This window comes from Ostrea edulis, chromosome 10, assembly GCF_947568905.1.
Source record: "Ostrea edulis chromosome 10, xbOstEdul1.1, whole genome shotgun sequence".
Lineage (NCBI taxonomy): Eukaryota > Metazoa > Mollusca > Bivalvia > Ostreida > Ostreidae > Ostrea > Ostrea edulis.
This window is the reverse complement of record NC_079173.1, coordinates 2,992,703-3,018,111: the sequence shown is the minus strand read 5'-3', so window position 1 is coordinate 3,018,111 and position 25,409 is coordinate 2,992,703. Positions and strand designations below refer to the sequence as shown.

Below are 25,409 nucleotides of genomic sequence, written 5' to 3'. Positions count from 1 at the left end.
TTACAAACCCTGTACATTTTCCCCAGCACCTAACACAACTTACAAACTCGGTACATTCTCCCCGGCACGTAACACAACTTACAAACTCTGTACATTCTCCCCGGCACGTAAAACAACTTACAAACTCTGTACATTCTCCCCAGCACGTAACACAACTTACAAACTCTGTACATTCTCCCCGGCACGTAAAACAACTTACAAACTCTGTACAATCACACCAGCACGTAAAACAACTTACAAACTCTGTACATTCTCCCCAGCACGTAACACAACTTACAAACTCTGTACATTCTCCCCGGCACGTAAAACAACTTACAAACCCTGTACAATCACACCAGCACGTAAAACAACTTACAAACTCTGTACATTCTCCCCAGCACGTAACACAACTTACAAACTCTGTACATTCTCCCCGGCACGTAAAACAACTTACAAACCCTGTACATTTTCCCCAGCACCTAACACAACTTACAAACTCGGTACATTCTCCCCGGCACGTAACACAACTTACAAACTCTGTACATTCTCCCCGGCACGTAAAACAACTTACAAACTCTGTACATTCACACCAGCACGTATAACAACTTACAAACTCTGTACATTCACACCAGCACGTAACACAACTTACAAACTCTGTACATTCACACCAGCACGTTAAACAACTTACAAACTCTGTACATTCTCCCCGGCACGTTAAACAACTTACAAACTCTGTACATTCACCTCAGCACGTTAAACAACTTACAAACTCTGTACATTCACCTCAGCACGTAACACAACTTACAAACTCTGTACATTAATCCCAGCATGTAAAACAACTTACAAACCCTGTACATTCTCCCCAGCACGTAAAACAACTTACAAACTCTGTACATTCTCCCCAGCCTGTAACACAACTTACAAACTCTGTACATTCTCCCGAGCACGTAAAACATCTTAAAAACCTTGTACATTCATCCCAGCACGTAACACAACTCACAAACTCTGTACATTCTACCCGGCATGTAAAGCAACTTACAAACTCTGTACATTCACCCCAGCACGTAACACAACTTACAAACTCTGTATATTCTACCCGGCACGTAAAACAACTTACAAACTCTGTACATTCACCCCAGCACGTAACACAACTTACAAACTCTGTACATTAATCCCAGCATGTAAAACAACTTACAAACCCTGTACATTCTCCCCAGCACGTAAAACAACTTACAAACCCTGTACATTCTCCCCAGCACGTAACACAACTTACAAACTTTGTACATTCTACCCGGCACGTAACACAACTTACAAACTCTGTACATTCACCTCAGCACGTAACACAACTTACAAACTCTGTACATTCACACCAGCCTGTAACACAACTTACAAACTCTGTACATTCTCCCCAGCCTGTAACACAACTTACAAACTCTGTACATTCACCCGAGCACTTAAAACATCTTACAAACCTTGTACATTCATCCCAGCACGTAACACAACTCACAAACTCTGTACATTCTACCCGGCATGTAAAGCAACTTACAAACTCTGTACATTCACCCCAGCACGTAACACAACTTACAAACTCTGTATATTCTACCCGCCACGTAAAACAACTTACAAACTCTGTACATTCACCCCAGCACGTAACACAACTTACAAACTCTGTACATTCTACCCGGCACGTAAAACAACTTACAAACTCTGTACATTCACCCCAGCACGTAACACAACTTACAAACTCTGTACATTCTACCCGGCACGTAAAACAACTTACAAACTTTGTACATTCACCTCAGCACGTAACACAACTTACAAACTCTGTACATTCACCTCAGCACGTAACACAACTTACAAACTCTGTACATTCACCTCAGCACGTAACACAACTTACAAACTCTGTACATTCTCCCCAGCACGTAACACAACTTACAAACTCTGTACATTCACCTCAGCACGTAACACAACTTACAAACTCTGTACATTCACCTCAGCACGTAACACAACTTACAAACTCTGTACATTCTCCCCGGCACGTAACACAACTTACAAACTCTGTACATTTACCTCAGCACGTAACACAACTTACAAACTCTGTACATTCACCCCGGCACGTAAAACAACTTATAAATTCTGTTCATTCATCCCAGCACATCTAACAACTTACAAATTCTGCTCACTATCGGGGGGGGGGGGGGGGGGGGGGGGGGGGATGTCAACATTATATGTATAATATGTAATTTACAACAAACCCTGTTCACTTTCTATAGGGGTACCACACAACATAATACGTATAGCATCATACAACTTTAATGATATTCTTTGATAACATATGCAATATATATATATATATTAATTTATCACAGAATACAAAAACAATCAAAATAAAACTAACAAAACGTAGAAATGAGCAGACACTTATTAAGTACCGGGACCCCCACCCCCACTCCCAATAATTTCAACATGGTGTCCCATCTGATTATTTTTTCTTCGTCATTGGAAACTATCAAAATAAAAGAAATTTCCGAAACAGCAAGAAAGCATCGTTCCATTTTCTTCCGTTTAAAACTCGGATTACAAGCTCTGATCATCCCCGGATAAAAAGATTCCTCTCCAATAAAAACTGCAGAACGAAATAATTTGAAGCTGTGTTTTCGGGTTGCATGCGTCTTTATGTATATTTTTAAAAAAATGTTTCAGCACAAGTGTAGTGGGGAAAAAATATGATAATATTCTTTTTTATAGTATCTTTTGAGACGATGGTGCAAGAATACGGCGATATAAGGCCTCAGCCGTGACAATTTTTTTTTGCGCCGTAAATGGAAGATTTTTTATAAGGAGTGGATCTGTAGCTCTCTGATCTGTGCCAATATTTTCTCAGACAGCAACACATCTGTAGTTACAATAATGGGTGAAATTGTTCGGAGTCAGACGCAGCGACGGACGGAGAGTAGTTGACTCAATGTTTTATCTTCTACAAGTTAATACGGAAGAAGTGAAATAATTAAACAAACTCCCGGAGATCTACTGGCTATCAAGAAAAAAGTCAATTTTCTTTGTTGGATGAATTGTAATGGTGATGAGCAAGAGAAAAAAAAGAAGATAAACATGGTGGGAATTAGCTTTGATATGTGTTTCGTAGTGAGCTTTCTTAATCTACACAGATGTACTTTATAATGAATGAACTCCAGGTATCACATTCAATGAGCAAATCAAAATAACCACAATTAGTTCACATCTCAAGAACACCCATCTAACCATGTGTTTTACCTGCTATAATTGTGTAATTAGCGAATTCTATTAATTAGAAAATTACACTGTGCTATGTATACAGAAAAGATCAACCTCCATTTCCTGTCAATAAAGAAGAGTACATACACTTAAAGGGGCATGGACATGACTTGAGCTGACAATTTTCAAATTCTATTTTTCCATTTTTAATGTTTACTCATAATAGAATGCTTAACTAAGGTATTTCTAATGGTTAGCAAAAATTTTAATGTCAGTTGTCGAAATACATGGGGAGATACAGAGCTCACAATTCTTTGTTGTGTAAACAAGGCTCGTGCCATGTTTTTGTTTACATGGGTTAAATTTACTGGTAAAGTTTCGTTTAGAGCATATTTTTTCAATTTACAAGTTAATTCTGGACGCAATTAAACAGTTTTTAGCATTTGGCACGTCTCAATTTGTTTTAAACATGCTATTTTCTATTAAGTAATCAAAATGCAAATTCTCAGCTCAAATCGTTTCCATGTCCCTTCAACAACAGCTGATTGGAAATCTACACACACAAAATATAACATTGACATGGAAAACCACAGCCCAGTCATCCGCATGTTATCATGGTTACCATAAATATAATGACACAAATCTTAGATGGTACACATACATGTAATAATTATGTTATATCATCCAAGTATTCAAGGCAATAATATCATTCCAACAACAATGCCCTGTTTATACAACTGTTAGCACCTAACGTACCGTACTTGGTTGATACATGTAAATATATGACTATATATATATTGAGAAATGAATACACAGTGGCCTTCATCCAGTAACATAGTAGGTCTGAGTACAACAGCGCTGACGATGTTCCTGTCATAAAAAGAACTGAGGGTATCCCCAGCACTTCTTACTAAAAATATCTGACGAAAATATATGTGTTTCATCAATGGAAAAATTGTCTTGCAATTTTTAAAATGATTAAAAAAATACATTAATAGAAATTGTCTTCAAAATTTACCGGGACAGATTGACAAAATATATATGATTGAACAGACGTGAAGTACATGTGTATTTGTGTGATAAAAATGCATAGAGAACATTGTATAGTCATAATCTGTTACAAAACTTGGAATGAGATACAGATATTCTGTTTGCGTGGTATGAATATCGGCCAGTTAGTCATGTAGTGACTAGTCAATACGAGTTAGTCGTACACATTTGAATCATTAGAAATGTCAAGGTTTTGTGTTTCCATTGATAATACAATCTTCATGAATAAAACAAATAAACCTTTTTTTCCTGTATATTTCGCATGCTATTACTGAAAGCGTCATAAATATAAGAAATCACACACTGTATCATTTTCCATATCAACCTACAACTAATACTGTAATCCAACATTTATTCACGACGACTTTATTTTGCGATTGACCAGTGATGAACTGGTTCAAGGCGAATAGTACTGCAACCGAGATTATCTTACACAAATACAAGAGACATTAAATTACTGGTTCACAGCGAGAATTATTCCGAGATTATCTTAAACAAATCCAAGAGACATTAAATTACTGGTTCGCGGCGAGAATTATTCCGAGATTATCTTAAACAAATACAAGAAACATTAAATTACTGGTTCACAGCGAGAATTATTCGTGATGGTTTTCTTGCAAACATTGTAAAAATTTCTCGCACGCAAATAAAAAGTGGTTTAGAGTATCTGTCTAAGTGCTAGGAAAGAGTATGTTTAAATTTACTGTTAAATACATTCAACATGTCGACCAAAAACGGTGAACAAAAACGTGCTGAAAATGACAAAAATAGCAGTAGAGCTACAGTCTCTACACCATAGTACACACAACTTTACAGTGAGTCAAAATACAATGTAACTATAGCCTCAATAACTTCTCTGTCACATAATAAACAGAACGTAGAATATCGTTCATCATTACTTAACCTGGACCAGTGAACGAGCTTATGAAGTTTTCCTGCAGGGCTTTGGTCTGTATATTTGTAATTTTAAGAAGTTTTGCTGCAGGGGTTTGGTTTGTACATCTGTAATTTTATGAAGTTTTCCTACAGGGGTTTGGTTCGTATGTTTGTAATTTTCAATTTTGTGTAATTTGCTCATTTCCTCTAGGTCATTGCAGATCTGTAGCTCTCTGGAAAAACATTTTCGCAATATTTCCCCCCCCCCCCCCCCAGAGAACTACAAACCCACAACTAGGTTTTCTTAAGAACAGATGATTCCAAACATATGAAAAATGAAGGTGAAGATAACGAACAATGATCTCATAAAATGAAAGATGAACTCTATGACTGTGCTGAGCTAAGTGAGTGGATTTCAAGAGAGACACAAAAAGCACTGGCGATATGCAATAAAATTTGTACCAAGTCATCCATATAGCACATATCATATCACCTAGGTATTAACTAAAAAAAGATACAGTGTGGGTCAAAAGTTATATAGAGCATATCGTATCATCTAGGTGTTAACTAAAAAAAAGATACAGTGTGGATCAAAAGTTATATAGAGCATATCATATCATCTAGGTAGTAACTTAAAAAAAGATACAGCATCAGTCAAAAGTTATATAGCATATATCATATCATCTAGGTAGTAACTTAAAAAAAGATACAGCGTCAGTCAAAAGTTATATTTGTAAATGTTACTGAATTCTAAATCTTCTATAAATATTTTTGTCCTTCAAAAGACACGACTCTAACTGGCAAGAACCAAAAAAAAAAAATCTTTAAATCAATCACATGTACAATACCCATAAAGTGATACATGTCAACATTCAAAAATATCACGAATTAAAGGACTATATCACAGGCTTTGGTTTGCCTTTATATTATCTTTGATTTTTTTTATATAAATAATCATACACAGGTTCGTACTTAGACGTGTATTCTAATATCAATTTGATCAATCAACTTCAAAATGCTACATTTCTCTGTCGTATTAATGTGTGTGATTATTTTTCAAACCTTGTTATAAATATGATACATGAATAATGAAATAAATAAAAATATGTGAATCATCATGGTTACCGCTTCCTGAACTACACATACATTTTATACATATCTTGTACATAATGCGATATATATATGTTTAGCTTCACTTTACTTGATAAATGAATGAATGATATAATACACAGTTACACGGTTATAAAAAAGAATGCCGATACAAACAGCGGCAGGTGGTCTTCTCGCAGCACGGTGTTCGAATCTGATGAAGAAAGCTGTTCTCGTTCACTATAGGAATGTTCACAGCACGGTGTTAGAATATGTTTGGAATCTGATGAAGAAAGCTGTTCTCGTTCACTATAGGAATGTTCACAGCACGGTATTAGAATATGTTTGGAATCTGATGAAGAAAGCTGTTCTCGTTCACTATAGGAATGTTCACAGCACGGTGTTAGAATATGTTTGGAATCTGGTGAAGAAAGCTGTTCTCGTTCACTATAGGAATGTTCACAGTACTGACCTATCAAACAATCAGACTGGACCTGCAAAATAAAATACAAAATGTTTTTATTTTCTAGAGATTAATTCAATCCATCAGATTGATATGGTGTTTAATGTTGCAACAAGAATTTATCCAAATGTTGCCAACACTTATAAGTGAACTTTCAGATTGTCTGAACTGTTTCACATAACTATGATAATCGATGCATTGCTAACTCTTATAGCTGAACTCCTGTTTCACATAACCATGATAATCGATGCATTGCTAACTCTTATAGCTGAACTCCTGTTTCACATAACCATGATAATCGATGCATTGCTAACTCTTATAGCTGAACTTCCAGATATAAATGTCTGAACTGTTACTTTAAACTTATAATCAAAACAAGATGTGTTTGTGAAACACTGATATGTTTGTGAAACACTGATATGTGAAACACTGATGTGTGAAACACTGATGTGTGAAACACTGATATATGAAACACTGATGTGTGAAACACTGATATGTGAAACACAGATATGTGAAACACTGATGTGTGAAACACTGATATGTTTGTGGCAGCAAAGTTGATAATGGCCAAGGTTAGAGTTTTGCAAAAATTTTAAAAGCAGTTCATACTCCAAGGTCACAAGTTCAAACTCCAAGGTCACAAGTTCATACTCCAAGGTCACAAGTTCAAAAGCTTTGGTACCAACATAACAGACTTGTCACAAGAAATCCATATATATCAAATATCAAAGTCTTACCATCATTCATTCAAAAGTTATGGTTAATATTTTGCAGATAGACAGACGGATGGAGCAAAAACCTGTATGTCCCCAAATCTCCGATTATGAGAGCCTGGGATACTTCTCAAAACTGGTGGATGAAGCGACTAAAACTGTGGTCAAACAATATATCTGTACTGTGTTATAGATCTGTACTGTGTTATAGATCTGGACTGTGTTATAGATCTGGACTACGTTATAGATCTGGACTATGTTATAGATCTGAAATGTGTTATAGATCTGGAGTATATTATAGATCTGGACTACTCTATAGATCTGGACTGTGTTATAGATGTGGAATATGCTATAGATCTGGACTATGTTATAGATCTGGACTATGTTATAGATCTGGAGTATGTTATAGATCTGGACTGTGTTATAGATCTGTACTGTGTTATAGATCTGGAATGTGCTATAGATCTGGAGTATGTTATAGATCTGGACTACTCTATAGATCTGGAATATGTTATAGATCTGGACTACGTTATAGATCTGGACTATGTTATAGATCTGGACTACGCTATAGATCTGGACTATGCTAAAGATCTGGACTGTGTTATAGATCTGGAGTATGCTATAGATCTGGACTATGTTATAGATCTGGACTACATTATAGATCTGGACTATGTTATAGATCTGGACTACGTTATAGATCTGGACTATGTTATAGATCTGGACTATGTTATAGATCTGGACTATGTTATAGATCTGGAGTATGTTATAGATCTGGACTATGTTATAGATCTGGAATGTGTTATAGATCTGGAGTACGTTATAGATCTGGACTACGTTATATATCTGGACTATGTTATAGATCTGGAGTATGTTATAGATCTGGACTATGTTATAGATCTGGAATGTGTTATAGATCTGGAGTATGTTATAGATCTGGACTACTCTATAGATCTGGACTGTGTTATAGATGTGGAATATGCTATATATCTGGACTATGTTATAGATCTGGAATACGTTATAGATCTGGAGTATGTTATAGATCTGGAGTATGTTATTGATCTGGACTACGCTATAGATCTGGACTGTGTTATAGATCTGGAGTATGTTATAGATCTGGAGTAAGTTATAGATCTTGACTACGTTATAGATCTGGACTGTGTTATAGATCTGGACTATGTTATCGATCTGGAGTATGTTATAGATCTTGACTACGTTATAGATCTGGACTATGTTATCGATCTGGAGTATGTAATAGATCTGGACTACGTTATAGATCTGGACTATGTTATAGATCTGGAATACGCTATAGATCTGGACTATGTTATAGATCTGGAGTATGTTATAGATCTGGACTACGTTATAGATCTGGAGTATGTTATAGATCTGGAGTATGTTATAGATCTGGAGTACGTTTTTTCCTTACTTGTGGAATTCTCCGTGTGATATGTCACTATGTCTGACAAACACCTCACATCGCCACACCGTCATGGATTCTAGTCGTACGCTGCCACCCTTCATGTCCTTGCCACCGAACAGCAGAAGGTAAGGCTGGGTTAAATCCTGTCAAAAATGTGGAGACCAGAACTTCAAATTCAAATATGTGGAGATCAGAGTTTCCAATTCAAAATGTGGAGACCAGAGCTTCAAATTCAATTTAAACATTTTTGTTAACACTGGGAAAGATTTATGAAATTATATCCAGAACAAAATAATTTTGAAAATTTACTAATACTTTGTTCATCTTCAATTACTGTAGCACAAGAAAATTGATGCACTATGATCACTAAAATCGATGGTGTGTTACATGTAATCAGAAAGTGCTAATATTGATGATGTGCTATATATATATAACCAGTATGTGTCTAGCAGTGCTAATATTGATGATGTGCTATATAATATAACTAGTATGTGTCTAGCAGTGCTAATATTGATGATGTCCTATATAATATAACCAGTATGTGTCTAGCAGTGCTAATATTGATGATGTGCTATATAATATAACCAGTATGTGTCTAGCAGTGCTAATATTGATGATGTGCTATATAATATAACTAGTATGTGTCTAGCAGTGCTAATATTGATGATGTGCTATATATATATAACCAGTATGTGTCTAGCAGTGATAATATTGATGATGTGCTATATAATATAACCAGTTGATGATGTGCTATATATATATATATATATATATATATATATATATATATATATATATATATATATATATATATAACCAGTACATGTATGTGTCAAGCAGTGCTAAAATTGATGGTGTGCTATGTGTAATCAACATATATATTTTTCAAATTTTGCTCTGGGTTCTGGTTAACACGTTATTATAGCCCTGGGTTCTGGTTAAATGTTGTTAGCCCCCTGGATTTTGGTGAATTCATGTTGTTATAACCCTGGGCTCTAGTTAATACATGTTGTTATAGCCCTGGGTTCTGGTTAATACATGTTGTTATAGCCCTGGGTTCTGGTTAATACATGTTGTTATAGCACTGGGTTCTAGTGAATACATGTTGTTATCGCCCTGGGTTCTGGTGAATACATGTTGTTACCCCCCCCCCCCCCCCTCCCCCCTCTCCTATTTTGGATAAGGTAGCTTTGAAGACACTGACTTTTTGAAAGAAATCAGTGGCACATTAAAATTTAAGTTTCAACACTTGCACTTATCTTTACCAGGTATGTAATTACACCCTATAATCATTTCAACTTTTCAAAATCCAAAAATACCAAAATTTTCACTTAAAATGGACGAAAGCCCATCTGTGTACAGTAACAGATGTCTGATATACATGTACATACATAGTAAATAAATAGAAATTGATCTGAAAGATTTGATACAATATCAGAAATGTTCATACAACTTGGTCCAATGGCTCTAGTAAAAAAATTTCAATGCAGAAAAGGACCAACCAGCTGGCAGACAGATAGGAAATAAATTGACAACCTATCAATCATACCTGATTCTCCACCCTCATCTCTCTCGGCCTTTTTGTCGGGTGCATCCTTGTGTGGTTTACAGTCCTGCTCTCCCGGGGGGGCGTGTCCTTCTTCATGGTCCTGCTCTCCCGGGGTGTGTCTTTCTTCACGGTCTCACTGAAACTAGTGGTCTCCATGTCTGTGTTTGTTCCATAATCCCTGTCATCTTTATCACTAACGTTCTCGCTTTGCCAACACAACACGGGACTGTTTCTCTTTAGATTGTGAAGGCTATAACTGCGCAGTTTTGTTTGCTGTTCCGACACTTTCACATTTGCTTTAGATAACTCCCCCATGGAGGATGACCGACATCGATCTAGTGTTCCCTCCTGTTCCCCATCATCACCTGATGACATGTTTCTTGATAGATTGTTCATTTCAATTTTGTTCACTTTGTATTTTTTGTTCGGGCCAATAAAGCGATTTCTGTGACACTCGGATTTCACCAAATTTGATTCACTTAATTGTGAGAAGTAATTTTCATAAATTTCCAAATCTTCCACCACCAACTCTTGAGCTAACTGTCGGTATGGCAAAACATTGATGACATTATGGTTGAATGTCTGCATCTTCACAGATTTCACCCTCTCCACAGGTTTCTGATGATATCCGTAAGATTCGGAGAATTCTCGACATGCTGTGACGTCGCGAAGCGCCACATCATCCGAACTACCCGTCATATCCATCCCTAGATTGTCCGTCCCCTTCAAGCTTGTCTGACTGCCGTCACTGCACTGTGACAGGTGTCTCTCTAGAAGTAATGGAGATTTCTCCTCCTTCTTCGGAGGAGTCGGTGTCCTCATGACAACTGGGATCGATTCTGCCTGGAACTTGATGGGCTTTAGCTCCACAGTATCTTGTTGCTTTGGAGACACATACACATTCGCAGACTCTGACGATGAGTGCCCGTTAACCACCCTAGGCGTGACCCGGTTTCTGGCGGAGGAATACGCAGGGCTTGACCGTGGCCGCAGGTGTTGTCTCCGGCCCTGCTTGTTTTGGAGGTAGGGCATTGAGCTGGTCCTGACCGAACCCTCTGGTTTTTTCGTTGCTATGGTAATTGATTCCAATGAATGCCACATTCTCGGAGAGGGCACTTGGTTTGGTATTTCTACGTGTGTCCATTTTAAAGAGCCTGCATGAAAATGAAAACTCTGAATAACCACAATGGATATCATTTATGCAATTTAAGAGTACATCAATTTTGTATTTCAATTTCCATTTATGAATTTGTCCATCACATCAGCCAGCTAACTTTTCAACTGAGCTTGTGAAAATACTCCAGATAACTGAACACACCAGTCAGTACTAACGGAACATTCTATAACAGTAAACTGAACACACCAGTCAGTACTAATAGATAACTGAACACACCAGTCAGTACTAATGGAACATTCTATAACAGTAAACTGAACACACCAGTCAGTACTAACGGAACATTCTATAACAGTAAACTGAACACACCAGTCAGTACTAATAGATAACTGAACACACCAGTCAGTACTAATAGATAACTGAACACACCAGACAGTACTAACGGAACATTCTATAACAGTACTAAGATTAAATAAACTGCTGCATTCTATAAGTGTACTGAGATTAATTGCAAGAAGTAATTTGTTAAAATTAGTACAGTTCAGATTACAAAGATTCTGGTACTATACCCACAAGATGTGAAACACGTGAACCAGTGAGTCACATTTACTCTTCCTAGATTACGATTGTAACATTAAATGTAATATGGGATCTCATTGTCCGAAATTAACGGCAGACCAATCGACAAAATCTAGAGATATTTTGTCCATTCTATATTGGGATTAATATTCTGACTGAGTAAATTAATGGCAGACCGATAGACAAAATCTATCAAATTTTGTCCAGTCTATAGTGAAACAAATAGTCTATAGTGAAACAAATATTCCATAATGGTCACCGATCTGTCAATAAGTGTACATATTCATTTAAGAAATGAAACTTATAATTCTTGTTTTGATGAATGTATCAAACGAAAAATTGGATGAAAAAGTTTTCTGTCCAATTTTTCGTTTCATACTTGCATCAAAACAAGAATTGATAGTTTTATTTCTTATCATTTAAAATTATGTTTTTAAAATATAAAATCACCAAAAAGCTTGAATATTAACATTTTTGAAATGGTGCGTAGGAATACATATACAAAACGATGAAAACAACAAAACTGGCTGTGCGGTCAGGCCAGGTACAGTTACTTTGCAGATATTAAATGGATTATATGCCAAATTAAAGGTGCAATGGTTAAAAGCTGAATTAGATATAAAGGAAGAGTCTCAGAACAAATGGTGACTGGATGTATGCTGCATTGTGAATGTCAGATTAAACACGTTTCACTGTACTAAATGTCTCCAAGTGTATGTCAGATTAGACAGGTTTCACTGTACTGAATGTCTCCAAGTGTATGTCAGATTAGACAGGTTTCACTGTACTGAATGTCTCCTAGTGTGTGTCGGATTAGACAGGTTTCACTGTACTTAATGTCTCCTAGTGTGTGTCGGATTAGACAGGTTTCACTGTACTGAATGTCTCCCAGTGTATGTCAGATTAGACAGGTTTCACTGTACTGAATGTCTCCCAGTGTATGTCAGATTAGACAGGTTTCACTGTACTGAATGTCTCCCAGTGCATGTCGGACTAGACAGGTTTCACTGTACTTAATGTCTCCCAGTGTGTGTCGGATTAGACAGGTTTCACTGTACTGAATGTCTCCCAGTGTATGTCAGATTAGACAGGTTTCACTGTACTGAATGTCTCCCAGTGTATGTCAGATTAGACAGATTTCACTGTACTGAATGTCTCCTATTGTGTGTCGGATTAGACAGGTTTCGCTGTACTTAATGTCTCCCAGTGTATGTCAGATTAGACAGGTTTCACTGTATCCTATTTTGTGTAGATAAATATGACTTCATCCCTTCAATCGAAAAATGTACTGACTTCTGTCTTTAGTTGCACAAAATCGCAGAAAGATTTTTAAAGCTTTGGGAATAAGGTGTCAGAAATTACAGAGTATATTTGGGAATAAGGTGTCAGAAATTACAGAGTATATAGCCTTATTGTATCAGTCACTCACCAAATGAAAAAATCCAGAAGTCGTTTCCCAGTTCTCCATTTTGTTCCCCTCCTTGTAAAATCATGTTGTCTTTGACCTAATCAGAGAAAAACAAAATTAATGGTGTAAACAATCTTCTCTATAGAATTGCACTTCTTAACTATTACAGGTTTAGTTACTGTGCTAAAGCTTTCATCTCAGAGTTGACCTAAAATTAGAATATTTTCAATTTGATTCTCATGGGGATCTGGGTTAGAATAGGTCCTCAGTACCCCTTGCGTGTTGTAAGAGGCGACTAATTGGGGTGGTCCTACGGATGAGACCACAAAATCCGAGGTCCCGTGTCGCAGCAGGTGTGGCACAATAAAGATCCCTCCCCACTCAAAGGCTGTAAGCACCGAGCATTAGGCCTAAATTTTACAGCCCTTGACCCTGCAATGGTGATGTCTCCATATGAGTGAAATATTCTCGAGAAGGACTTTAAACAATATACAATCAATCAATAAATTTGACGCAAGTCAATATAATTAATAAAAAGAGACATGGAAATTTCATAATACGTTCATAATCATCTCTTCTAACGAATCAGATTCTGTAATTCTAAACTATATAATTATACACATCAAACTCATAGCCACACAGATTAGTACAAAGACTTACTGTAACTCACTGAGTCACACAGACTGATACTAGAGATTTACTGTAACTCACTAAGTCACACAGACTGATACTAGAGACTTACTGTAACTCACTGAGTCACACACACTGATACTAGAGATTTACTGTAACTCACTGAGTCACACACACTGATACTAGAGATTTACTGTAACTCACTGAGTCACACAGACTGATACTAGAGATTTACTGTAACTCACTGAGTCACACACACTGATACTAGAGATTTACTGTAACTCACTGAGTCACACAGACTGATACTAAAGACTTACTGTACATAACTCACTGAGTCACACAGATTGATACTAGAGATTTACTGTAACTCACTGAGTCACACACACTGATACTAGAGACTTACTGTAACTCACTGAGTCACACAGACTGATACTAGAGACTTACTGTAACTCACTGAGTCACACAGACTGATACTAGAGATTTACTGTATCTCACTGAGTCACACACACTGATACTAGAGACTTACTGTAACTCACTGAGTCACACAGACTGATACTAGAGATTTACTGTAACTCACTGAGTCACACACACTGATACTAGAGATTTACTGTAACTCACTGAGTCACACACACTGATACTAGAGATTTACTGTAACTCACTGAGTCACACAGACTGATACTAGAGATTTACTGTAACTCACTGAGTCACACACACTGATACTAGAGACTTACTGTAACTCACTGAGTCACACAGACTGATACTAGAGACTTACTGTAACTCACTGAGTTACACAGACTGATACTAAAGATTTACTGTAACTCACTGAGTCACACACACTGATACTAGAGACTTACTGTAACTCACTGAGTCACACAGACTGATACTAGAGATTTACTGTAACTCACTGAGTCACACAGACTGATACTAGAGATTTACTGTATCTAACTGAGTCACACACACTGATACTAAAGATTTACTGTAACTCACTGAGTCACACAGACTGATACTAAAGACTTACTGTAACTCACTGAGTCACACAGACTGATACTAAAGACTTACTGTAACTCACTGAGTCACACAGACTGATACTAGAGATTTACTGTAACTCACTGAGTCACACAGACTGATACTAGAGATTTACTGTAAATCACTGAGTCACACAGACTGATACTAGAGATTTACTATAACTCACTGAGTCACACAGACTGCTACTAGAGATTTACTGTAACTCACTGAGTCACACAGACTGCTACTAGAGACTTACTGTAACTCACTGAGTCACACAGACTGATACTAAAGACTTACTGTAACTCACTGAGTCACACAGACTGATACTAGAGATTTACTGTATCTCACTGAGTCACACAGACTGCTACTAGAGATTTACTGTAACTCACTGAGTCACACAGACTGATACTAGAGACTTACTGTAATTCACTGAGTCACACAGACAGCTACTAGAGATTTAATGTAACTCACTGAGTCACACACACTGATACTAGAGATTTACTGTAACTCACTGAGTCACACAGACTAATACTAAAGACTTACTGTAACTCACTGAGTCACACACACTGATACTAGAGATTTACTGTAACTCACTGAGTCACACAGACTGATACTAGAGATTTACTGTAACTCACTGAGTCACACAGACTGATACTAGAGATTTACTGTAACTCACTGAGTCACACACACTGATACTAGAGATTTACTGTAACTCACTGAGTCACACACACTGATACTAGAGATTTACTGTAACTCACTGAGTCACACAGAATGATACTAGAGACTTACTGTAACTCACTGAGTCACACAGACTAATACTAAAGACTTACTGTAACTCACTGAGTCACACACACTGATACTAGAGACTTACCACAGCTGCTGCATGCCCTACTAAAGCAGGTGGTCCAAATCTAGTCTTCATTCGCGTCCATTTGCCAACATCTAAAAGACAAAAAATAACACTGGATAAATTGTTGTATGGTTATCTGTGCATTCTCTAAAAGATAAGCAGTCAACTATCTCATAACTAATTACATTTCAAGATGTAAGTAATCTGTATAATCAATTTGTAATCAGCTGATACATGCTTTAAATCATGAATATTTGTGCCATTTTGTCTACGGTTGCTAAAACAAGAGGCCCATGGGCCACATTGCTCACCTGAGTCACTTTGGCCCATATTTAAAGATTTTCCCTATAAATTTGCATGTAAAACATTGATCCTTATTCTGGCCCCATCCTACCCACAGGGGTCATGATTTAAACAAACTTCAATCTACACTATGTTAGGAAGCTTCCAAGTAAATGTAAACTCCTCTGGCCCAGTGATTCTTCAGAAGATTTTAAATGACTTTCCCTATATATTTGTATATAAAACTTTGATCCCCTATTATGGCCCCATCATTCCCCTGGGGGTCAATATTTCAACAAACTTTAATCTGCACTATATCAGGAAGCTTTCATGCAAATCTCATTTCTTCTGGCCAAGTGGTTCTTGAGAAGACGATTTTTAAAGAATTTATTTAATTCTTATGTAAAACTTTGATCCCCTATTGTGGCCCAAACCTACACCCAGGGGCCATGATTTGAACAAACTTGAATCTGCATTATGTATGGAAGCTTTCATGTATATTTCAGCTCCTCTGGCCCAGTGGTTCCTGAGAAGATTTTTAAATGACCCCACCCTATTTTTGCATTTTTGTGATTATTTCCCCTTTGAAGGAGACATGGTCTTCATTTGAACAAACTTGAAAGCCCTTCACTAAAGGATGCTTTGTGCCAAGTTTAGTTGAAATTAACCCAGTGTTCTTGAGAAGAAGATGAAAATGTAAAAAGTTTACAACGACGCCAACGCCGACAGACAACGGACAAATTTTGATCAGAAAAACTCACTTGAGACTTCGGCTAAGGTGAGCTAAAAAGAACTACTTCTGAAGATTAAGGACCTGTGTTTACAAAAGCCATTTCTTGGATTGGTAAGTCAGGTCTACATCCAGTATTCAGTAAGTATCAGTACTGGATTAGTAATCAGGATTACATTCAGGACAGCTAGTAAATATCAATACTCACGGAAATTGTAGTACCAGAGGTCAGACTTAGGGGTCAGATCAGACAGGCCTCCGTAAATCCACATATCCCTCCCATAAAGAACTGCAGAGTGGCCGTGACGACCCTCAGGCATGTCCGATTTATTCTGACGGGGTTTTATCATTTCCCATTCCTCTTCCGCTAAATGAAAAAATATAAACATCATCAACAAATATCATCTAAACATATATACCGCATACAAAACATTTATCAGCTAGTTATGAGTAATATTCTGTAAGTGATGGCGGTTAACTGTCCTTTTTTGTGTATGTAATATCATCTAAACATATACACATTATCAACAAATATCATCTAAACATAAACACATTATACTGTATCAACAAATCTCATCTAAACATATATACCGCATACAAAACAGATATCAGCTAGTTATGAGTAATATTCTGTAAGTGATGGCGGTTAACTGTCCTTTTTTGTGTATGAATGCAACATTTAAGTTTTAGGTACTTGATATCAATTTGAAAAATAAAAAACATCACCAACACATCATGAGAATGCAGTGTGAATTTTATTTGGTTGACCGGTTTTGACCTAAGGGCGGTCATCATCAAAACTGGTTCTGATGATGACCGCCCTTAGGTCAAAACCGATCAACCAACTAAAATTAACACTGCATTCTCATGATGTGTTGGGGATCAGTTTTATTTCTTCAAGTTTATACTTTTAGATGCAGACACTGTTGAATACCGCATGATATCCACTCGTGAGAATCTTCCGTAATTTTCACCTAGCGGTGTTGGTCTCCAGTTTTCTACTTTGTTTGAAATAAGGCCAATTCAACTTAATTGATAGATTATCATCCCCACCCGCCCCTCAAAAATTGGCCCGCCCTGAATTTTTTTATTTTGCTAAACTTGCAATTTCCGGAATATTTTCATGTCCGACTCCAGTATTTACACTTGTTGTTTACATTTCCGGTATAGCATCGTGAAAAGTCATGTGAAGGAAATAGATCTATATGGTTTTCTTAATTTCTCGCGTTCTTACCGGCGTAAATCTTGAAGAAGTTAGGTATATTTCTGTTATATCCTTAAATTAAAGCTTAACCTGGAATTAGTCTATGAAAATAGCATAGATTGATATCCATCTTGCATTAAATGATGTAGATCTGTTGAAAAAAAAACTCATTTGTCTTTAATATTTTTCTCAGAAAATAAAAAATTAAATCCTCCCACCCACCCCATACTTTTTGCTGACCCTGGATGATAATCTACTAATTAAGTTGAATTGGCCTAACTTTAAAACAGTTTTAATCTTGTTCAAAGTTGTTATTATGAGTACATGTAGTATGATTCAACTTTTCAATAATTCATGCATTAATTACATGTAGGTCCCTAAAAATCGGGGGGGAAATATTCATATAAATAAAGTAATGAAAATGAAGTCGTGTCAACCTACATATATGGAATGCCCAGAATTCTGAGCTGCTTCCTTTGAGGTCCAGATGTCCTCCATATACATACATTACTCCCTCATATACAATGGCAGAATGATGACGCCGAGTGCAAGGCTGAGGAAATCCGGGCTCACAGGAGACCTGTCGCACGTGCAGGACATCTGTCAATAATTCAACATAGGCAATACACTGACATTCAGATACCACTAACTATTGTCAATATTATTCCTTCATCCAATTTCTATTTATGTTATCAAACAAGAGACTCGTGGACTTCAATTCTCATCAGAGCAGCTGATTTTTTTTATATGTAAAACATCAAATTCCAATCATGAACTCAATCTTCACATACTCTTAAAAAAAGATTTTTTTTTAAATAAAATGTTATATATAACTATTTTTACATAAAATTTTAAACCACTCTTATGGCCTCACCAAGGCTGTGCATGTTTATTTGAAAGCTTGTACCCTAATGATCCGTGAGAAAAAAAAATTGTGAACAATTTACTATACAGTATAATATATTACTAGTATGTAAAATTTCAGAAAAATACCAGAGTTTTGATCATTACAGGTGGTGCCCAACAGACAAAGAAAAGTATATCACAAAATGTCATTCAGCTCAAGTGTAAACAGACTGTTCTAAACAGTCAGAGGCCAGTGGGGATCCCCCATCCAGTGATCTGGGTTAGAATAGGTCCTCAGTACCCCTTGCTTGTCATACAAGGCGACCAAATGGGGCGGTCCTTCGGATGAGACCGCAAAAACCGAGATCCTGTGTCACAGCAGGTGTGGCACGATAAAGATACCTCCCTGCTCAAAGGCCATAAGCGCCAAGCATAGGCGTAAATTTCGCAGCGTTTCACCAACAATGGTGACGTCTCCATATGAGTGAAATATTCTCGAGAGGGACGTTAAATAATAATTAATCAATCAATCAAAACAGTCAGACTATCAGTGACGAATAACAGCCAAGGCTTATATCTACAAATAAAAAAGGTCAAAGATCCCTTTTACCTCAATAGATATAGCTAAGGTCAAAGGTTTAGAAAAGTAGGTCAAATTCCAACATCAAGAGTCTTGGCACCAAATGAAAGGCCAGGTCAAGAGGAATTTATTTGTGAAATATTAATGTGAAAGCCCTTCCCTCTTGGTAGAAGATATATAGCCAAGGTTAAAGTATTTGAACGAAAAGTTAAAAGTACAAGATCATTGGGTCAAACTTCTTATAGTAACAAAAGAAAAGGCTGGTCCTATATCCCTCTTGACTAAAAGATTACCCAAGGCTAAAGTTTTACAAAAGTAGGTCAAAGTCCAACGTCACTTGATTGACACCAAGGGTCATGACAATAGCTCCCCTGACATTTAAAACATACGTGATAAGCTAAAAATGATCTCACTGTTAACTAAATTCAAATACATGTTGCTGAATCAAACACTAAATGCAGAGGAAGCTCACCTTTACATTAAAAGCTATCACATTTCTTACCAAGATTGATGATCCATAAAGCTCACTTTTACATTAAGCTATCACATTTCTTACCAGGATTGATGATCCATAAAGCTCACCTTTACATTAAGCTATCACATTTCTTACCAGGATTGATGATCCATAAAGCTCACCTTTACATTAAGCTATCACATTTCTTACCAGGATTGATAATCCATAAAGCTCACTTTTACATTAAGCTATCACATTTCTTACCAGGATTGATGATCCATAAAGCTCACCTTTACATTAAGCTATCACATTTCTTACCAGGATTGATAATCCATAAAGCTCACTTTTACATTAAGCTATCACATTTCTTACCAGGATTGATGATCCATAAAGCTCACCTTTACATTAAGCTATCACATTTCTTACCAGGATTGATAATCCATAAAGCTCACTTTTACATTAAGCTATCACATTTCTTACCAGGATTGATGATCCATAAAGCTCACCTTTACATTAAGCTATCACATTTCTTACCAGGATTGATGATCCATAAAGCTCACCTTTACATTAAGCTATCACATTTCTTACCAGGATTGATGATCCATAAATCTCACCTTTACATTAAGCTATCACATTTCTTACCAGGATTGATGATCCATAAAGCTCACCTTTACATTAAGCTATCACATTTCTTACCAGGATTGATGATCCATAAAGCTCACCTTTACATTAAGCTATCACATTTCTTACCAGGTTTGATGATCCATAAAGCTCACCTTTACATTAAGCTATCACATTTCTTACCAGGATTGATGATCCATAAAGCTCACCTTTACATTAAGCTATCACATTTCTTACCAGGATTGATGATCCATAAAGCTGAGTCTGTCACATCGTCCCCAAAAGAACCTCCAAACAGCAAGAGATTCTTCTGAAAATAGTATAAAAAAAATGTCAGATTTCTCAAAACCAATTAATGTAAGATTTCCCAAAATTCAAAATCAATTTTCACCAAACAACACATTTCATTTCAATTTCTGCTCCCCTTAACTTGAACTTAGTTTCCATAATGCATTTTCATTTGATTTTATGAAATCCTTTCACATCATCTGTAAAATCTGAGCAACTAAATAAGAGTCTCTCTCACCCTGTAGGATACTAGGCTGTGTCCCTCTAGATAAGACAGATTCTCTCACCTTGTAGGATACTAGGCTGTGTCCCTCTAGATAAGACAGATTCTCTCACCTTGTAGGATACTAGGCTGTGTCCCTCTAGATAAGACAGATTCTCTCACCTTGTAGGATACTAGGCTGTGTCCCTCTAGATAAGACAGATTCTCTCACCTTGTAGGATACTAGGCTGTGTCCCTCTAGATAAGACAGATTCTCTCACCTTGTAGGATACTAGGCTGTGTCCCTCTAGATAAGACAGATTCTCTCACCTTGTAGGATACTAGGCTGTGTCCCTCTAGATAAGACAGATTCTCTCCCTTTAGCACTAATTTCTCCCATTCTCCCGTCCCTGTGAAAATATACTGAATACAGTGAAATACTGTTAAATAAAACTGTAATTTTACTCCCAGCCATCTTCACAAACCAAGTGTCCGATTTGCTTGATGAGAGTAAGCGAATCAGACACTTGGCTTGCGAAGATGACTTCCAGCATGCTCTCCATAATTAGGGGATGGTTTACAAGATACAAATCCATGGAACAGTCACAGTAGCTAAGTGGTAGAGCGTTTACTTTGTAACCAGGAGGTCGTGGGTTTGAGTCCGACTCATGACATGGCCGTGTCAAACCTAAGATGACCTTTTTATTAGCCAAATGCATTTTGTCAAAGTACAGAAATAATCACTGAATCTTTAAATGAATATGATGAACTTTGTGTACAGGGTCAACAACATTTAAATCTTTGTTTTGAAATTCGAGTACATTTTAAATTACCTCACATCCATAATGTTACAGAATCACACATCTTCGTGTGTGTGTGTGTGGGGGGGGGGGGGGGGGGGTTGTATATGAGATCCTGGGTCTACACAACATTTACGGCTGGTGTACATAGATAATAATTCTCCCAATTCTGTGAAGAGCTAGTATTATGACATATGAAGTCTGCATAATCATTTCACTCAATCCATAAATAAACATTAAATTTTCACAAATCTGTGTACTATTGAATGATATTCTGATATATACCCATCCTATTTTTAGTTCACTAATGCATTTCCATAGGCATCCAGCAATCAAACAAGGAAGGCTATAGAATAGCATTACCACTCACACCTTCCTGTCTTCATGCATTCAAGAAATGATGTTAAGACTTACCTAAATGAAATCTCCATATATCCTTCAAGGAAACTCGCCCATCCTTCCCTCCAATCAAATACACACAGTCGTCATGGAGACAAGAGGAGTGTCGACTACGAGACCTTGGCAACAGTTTCCCTGGCAACGGCTTGACTTGACTCCATTTGAATATCAGTGACAACCCCGACAACTTATTCTGCATTATTCAGCCATATTGATTTAGTTCACACAGTTCACCTGTAAAAATTCAGTCAATATATCTTTGTTTACACATTCACCATGGTCAATAATATAGCATGATACCTGCAATAGAGTCCAAATATAATGTATCCATACATAGTATTAATAGGAAAGACAAACTAAACATTCATCATGGAAGAAAAAAACTTCTCTATTCTATTTAAGCAATAGAGTCTTTATACAATGGTACAGATCCTGAGGCTTCTTAATCATTTCCTACATAACCCTGTGACTCCTTTATAGTCGATGATGTAACACACAGTTTAAGGTAACTCCACCCCTCTCGAATTATAGGAGCTAGCTGAATCTTAAATTTGATTTTTGATTCTTCAAATAATATATCTTAGTAACAGATAAACATGATAAAATAAGTATGTTGCAGTATCAATAAATCTTTTATCAATTAGCACACATACATGTATATATACCTAAATGTCAGAAAATTGCAGTTTTTCCTTACACAGCATTATCAAAATTTCACAAAATCTTTAAAAAAATATACAAAATGTTTGTGAAAAAAATAAAGGGAATCTATAACATAATGGACTTGATAAATAATTCAATGAAAACAGAGTTATTGCCCTGCATTGCCATGGGATTCACATATAATTGATTGTTCATATGCACTCATATGATTTAGACTTTTGAAATATTTTATGGTTAACAAGATTTTTTACAATAACTATTGAAAAAGACTCCAACAAAATTGATGTTCCTGTCTTGCATAAATCTTACTAACTAAATCATTGACTTTACGTCAAATCTTGTGACATCACAGGAGGGTGGAACTAGGTTAAAACACCTGAGAACCACGCGTTCTTTACAGCTTCATACACCTGTACAGACTGGGTACACAACAAGGTCAAATGACAGGAAATCATTGACATACCAAATGTAGACAAACTTTGATCAAGCAGTAAGCAGTAAGCCGACTCAGGTGAGGTAAAGTATGACAGACTCTCTCCACAATAATAAACTACAAAGATGGACTGATTGTATCTTGTTCAACGTCACTCTTGACAATCTTTCACTCAATGATGGAGACGTCACCACTGCCGGTGAAGGGCTGCAAAATTTAGGCCTATGTTAAGCGCTATATGGCCATTGAGCAGGGAGGGATCTTTATCGTGGCACACCTGCTGTGATACAGGGCCTCAGGTTTTTTTGCAGTCTTATCAGAAGGACTGCCCCTTTTAATCACCTTTCACAACAAGCAAGGGGCACTGAAGACCTGTTCTAATGCGGATTCCAGGAGGGGGAGGTTTTTTTTTTATGAGGACCTATTCTAACCCGGATCCCCGAGGGTGGAGGAAGGCAGTACTGAGGACCTATTCTAACCCGGATCCCCAGGGGGTGGGGGAAGGGGGATACTGAGGACCTATTCAAGCCCAGATCCCCGGGGGTGGGGTACTGAAGACCTATTCAAACCCAGATCCCCAGGGGTGGGGGGAAGGGGGTACTGAGGACCTCTTCGAGCCCGGATCCCCGGGGGTGGGGTGGGGGTACTGAAGATCTCTTCGAGCCCGGATCCCCGGGGGTGGGGGGGTACTGAAGACCTTTTTGAGCCTGGATCCCAGGGGGGGGGGGGGGGGGAGTTACTGAAGACTAATCTTCAAGCCCGGATCCCCACAGGAATAAACTACAAGGAATACTTAAATAAAATCAATAAAATTTCATACGCTCTGAAATAAAGCAAAATATAGACTTATTTACCTTTGTATTGAATATGTACACGACTGTGTATGAGTCTGAACTGTACTCCATAACATAAATTTTGTTTTATTATTCAACCATCGAAATAATACTGTGTAAATTGTTCTTCTCGAGCCTTATATTGAAACCACCAGTCAAGAACCAACTTCCTTACACAGGAAAAGCCGAATAATGATCAACTTGATAACACATAGAAGGAAATTATGTACCAAATATTTTACCATCAAAAAATTGTAATATGTTGACTTTAGTAAGACACTGGGGGTGTTGACTTTATGAGATATATATATACATGTATATATCTATACACATATCAGGAAGAGATATATACTATATAGATAACAAAATCTGACTCGTTTTGTAAATCTTTTACTAATGTAACTGTTTTGTAAGCCGGCTTGCATTTTGTTTGGCTGTTTTGTATTAAAGCCTGCATTTTGATTGGCTGTTTTGTATTAAAGCCTGCATTTTGATTGGCTGTTTTGTATTAAAGCCTGCATTTTGATTGGCTAATGCACTGAGGATTGAGACAATGAGCACTAATGGAATGAAAAGTTTTCGAATGTCACATCAGAGTAGAATGTATTACGACATAAAAACACAGCATCAAGCATAAACTCAAAGAAATGACATAAACATCTACCAACATTTCAAACTGCATTAGACCAAAACAAAATATGCGTGTTTTCGGTTTCCCATCCCTACATGTACATATGTTTTTGCGGACGACCCTAAATATTTTATTGACGATACATATACATGTGAATAAAACTCCAGAATTTTCAAACCGTTATTTTATTCTTTTTGTGTTAGATTTTTCTCTAGTTTAAATTTTGAGTATTATTGATCTTCAAAATGTTTGAAAAGTATTTGTAATGACTATTTAGACCTGTATTCAAAGCAGGGTATGACACTAAGGCACGTCCGACCGACCGAGTCTACTAGATGATAGTTCCGGTCGGGTAAATTGACTATTTACTAGTCCGACTGGTCGTGTTGACAAAATAAACAAGAAACTTTACTATAAACAAGAAGATATTTTATTCTTAACTAAGAAAATCAATGTGAAGAGTTAACAAGCAACTTTGAACCGC

General features: G+C 36.9%; 1 protein-coding gene across 1 annotated transcript; it reads right to left on the bottom strand.

Moving 5' to 3' along the window:
- Nucleotides 1-2,276: 2,276 nt before the first annotated feature.
- LOC125666325 (uncharacterized) lies at nt 2,277-24,459 on the bottom strand. Its single transcript, XM_056151650.1, has 11 exons — nt 24,316-24,459; nt 22,381-22,599; nt 21,497-21,576; nt 20,914-20,986; nt 18,617-18,775; nt 17,180-17,338; nt 15,981-16,051; nt 13,493-13,568; nt 10,371-11,524; nt 8,828-8,964; nt 2,277-6,722 (listed from the first exon to the last, which is right to left on the bottom strand). The coding sequence occupies exons 2-11, from the start codon at nt 22,562-22,564 to the stop codon at nt 6,704-6,706; spliced, it is 2,112 nt and encodes a 703-aa protein (XP_056007625.1). The 5' UTR covers nt 22,565-22,599; nt 24,316-24,459; the 3' UTR covers nt 2,277-6,703.
- Nucleotides 24,460-25,409: the final 950 nt, after the last annotated feature.

What these genes read in the sequence shown, in the direction of transcription:
- LOC125666325 (XM_056151650.1), bottom strand. Translation starts at nt 22,564, where the DNA reads ATGCAGAATAAGTTGTCGGGGTTGTCACTGATATTCAAATGGAGTCAA. An exon ending in TATATGGAGATTTCATTTAG is followed by an intron (nt 21,577 to 22,380) that starts GTAAGTCTTAAC and finishes ATATTTTCACAG; the next exon opens with GGACGGGAGAATGGGAGAAA. An exon ending in TAGGGCATGCAGCAGCTGTG is followed by an intron (nt 13,569 to 15,980) that starts GTAAGTCTCTAG and finishes TTCTCTGATTAG; the next exon opens with GTCAAAGACAACATGATTTT.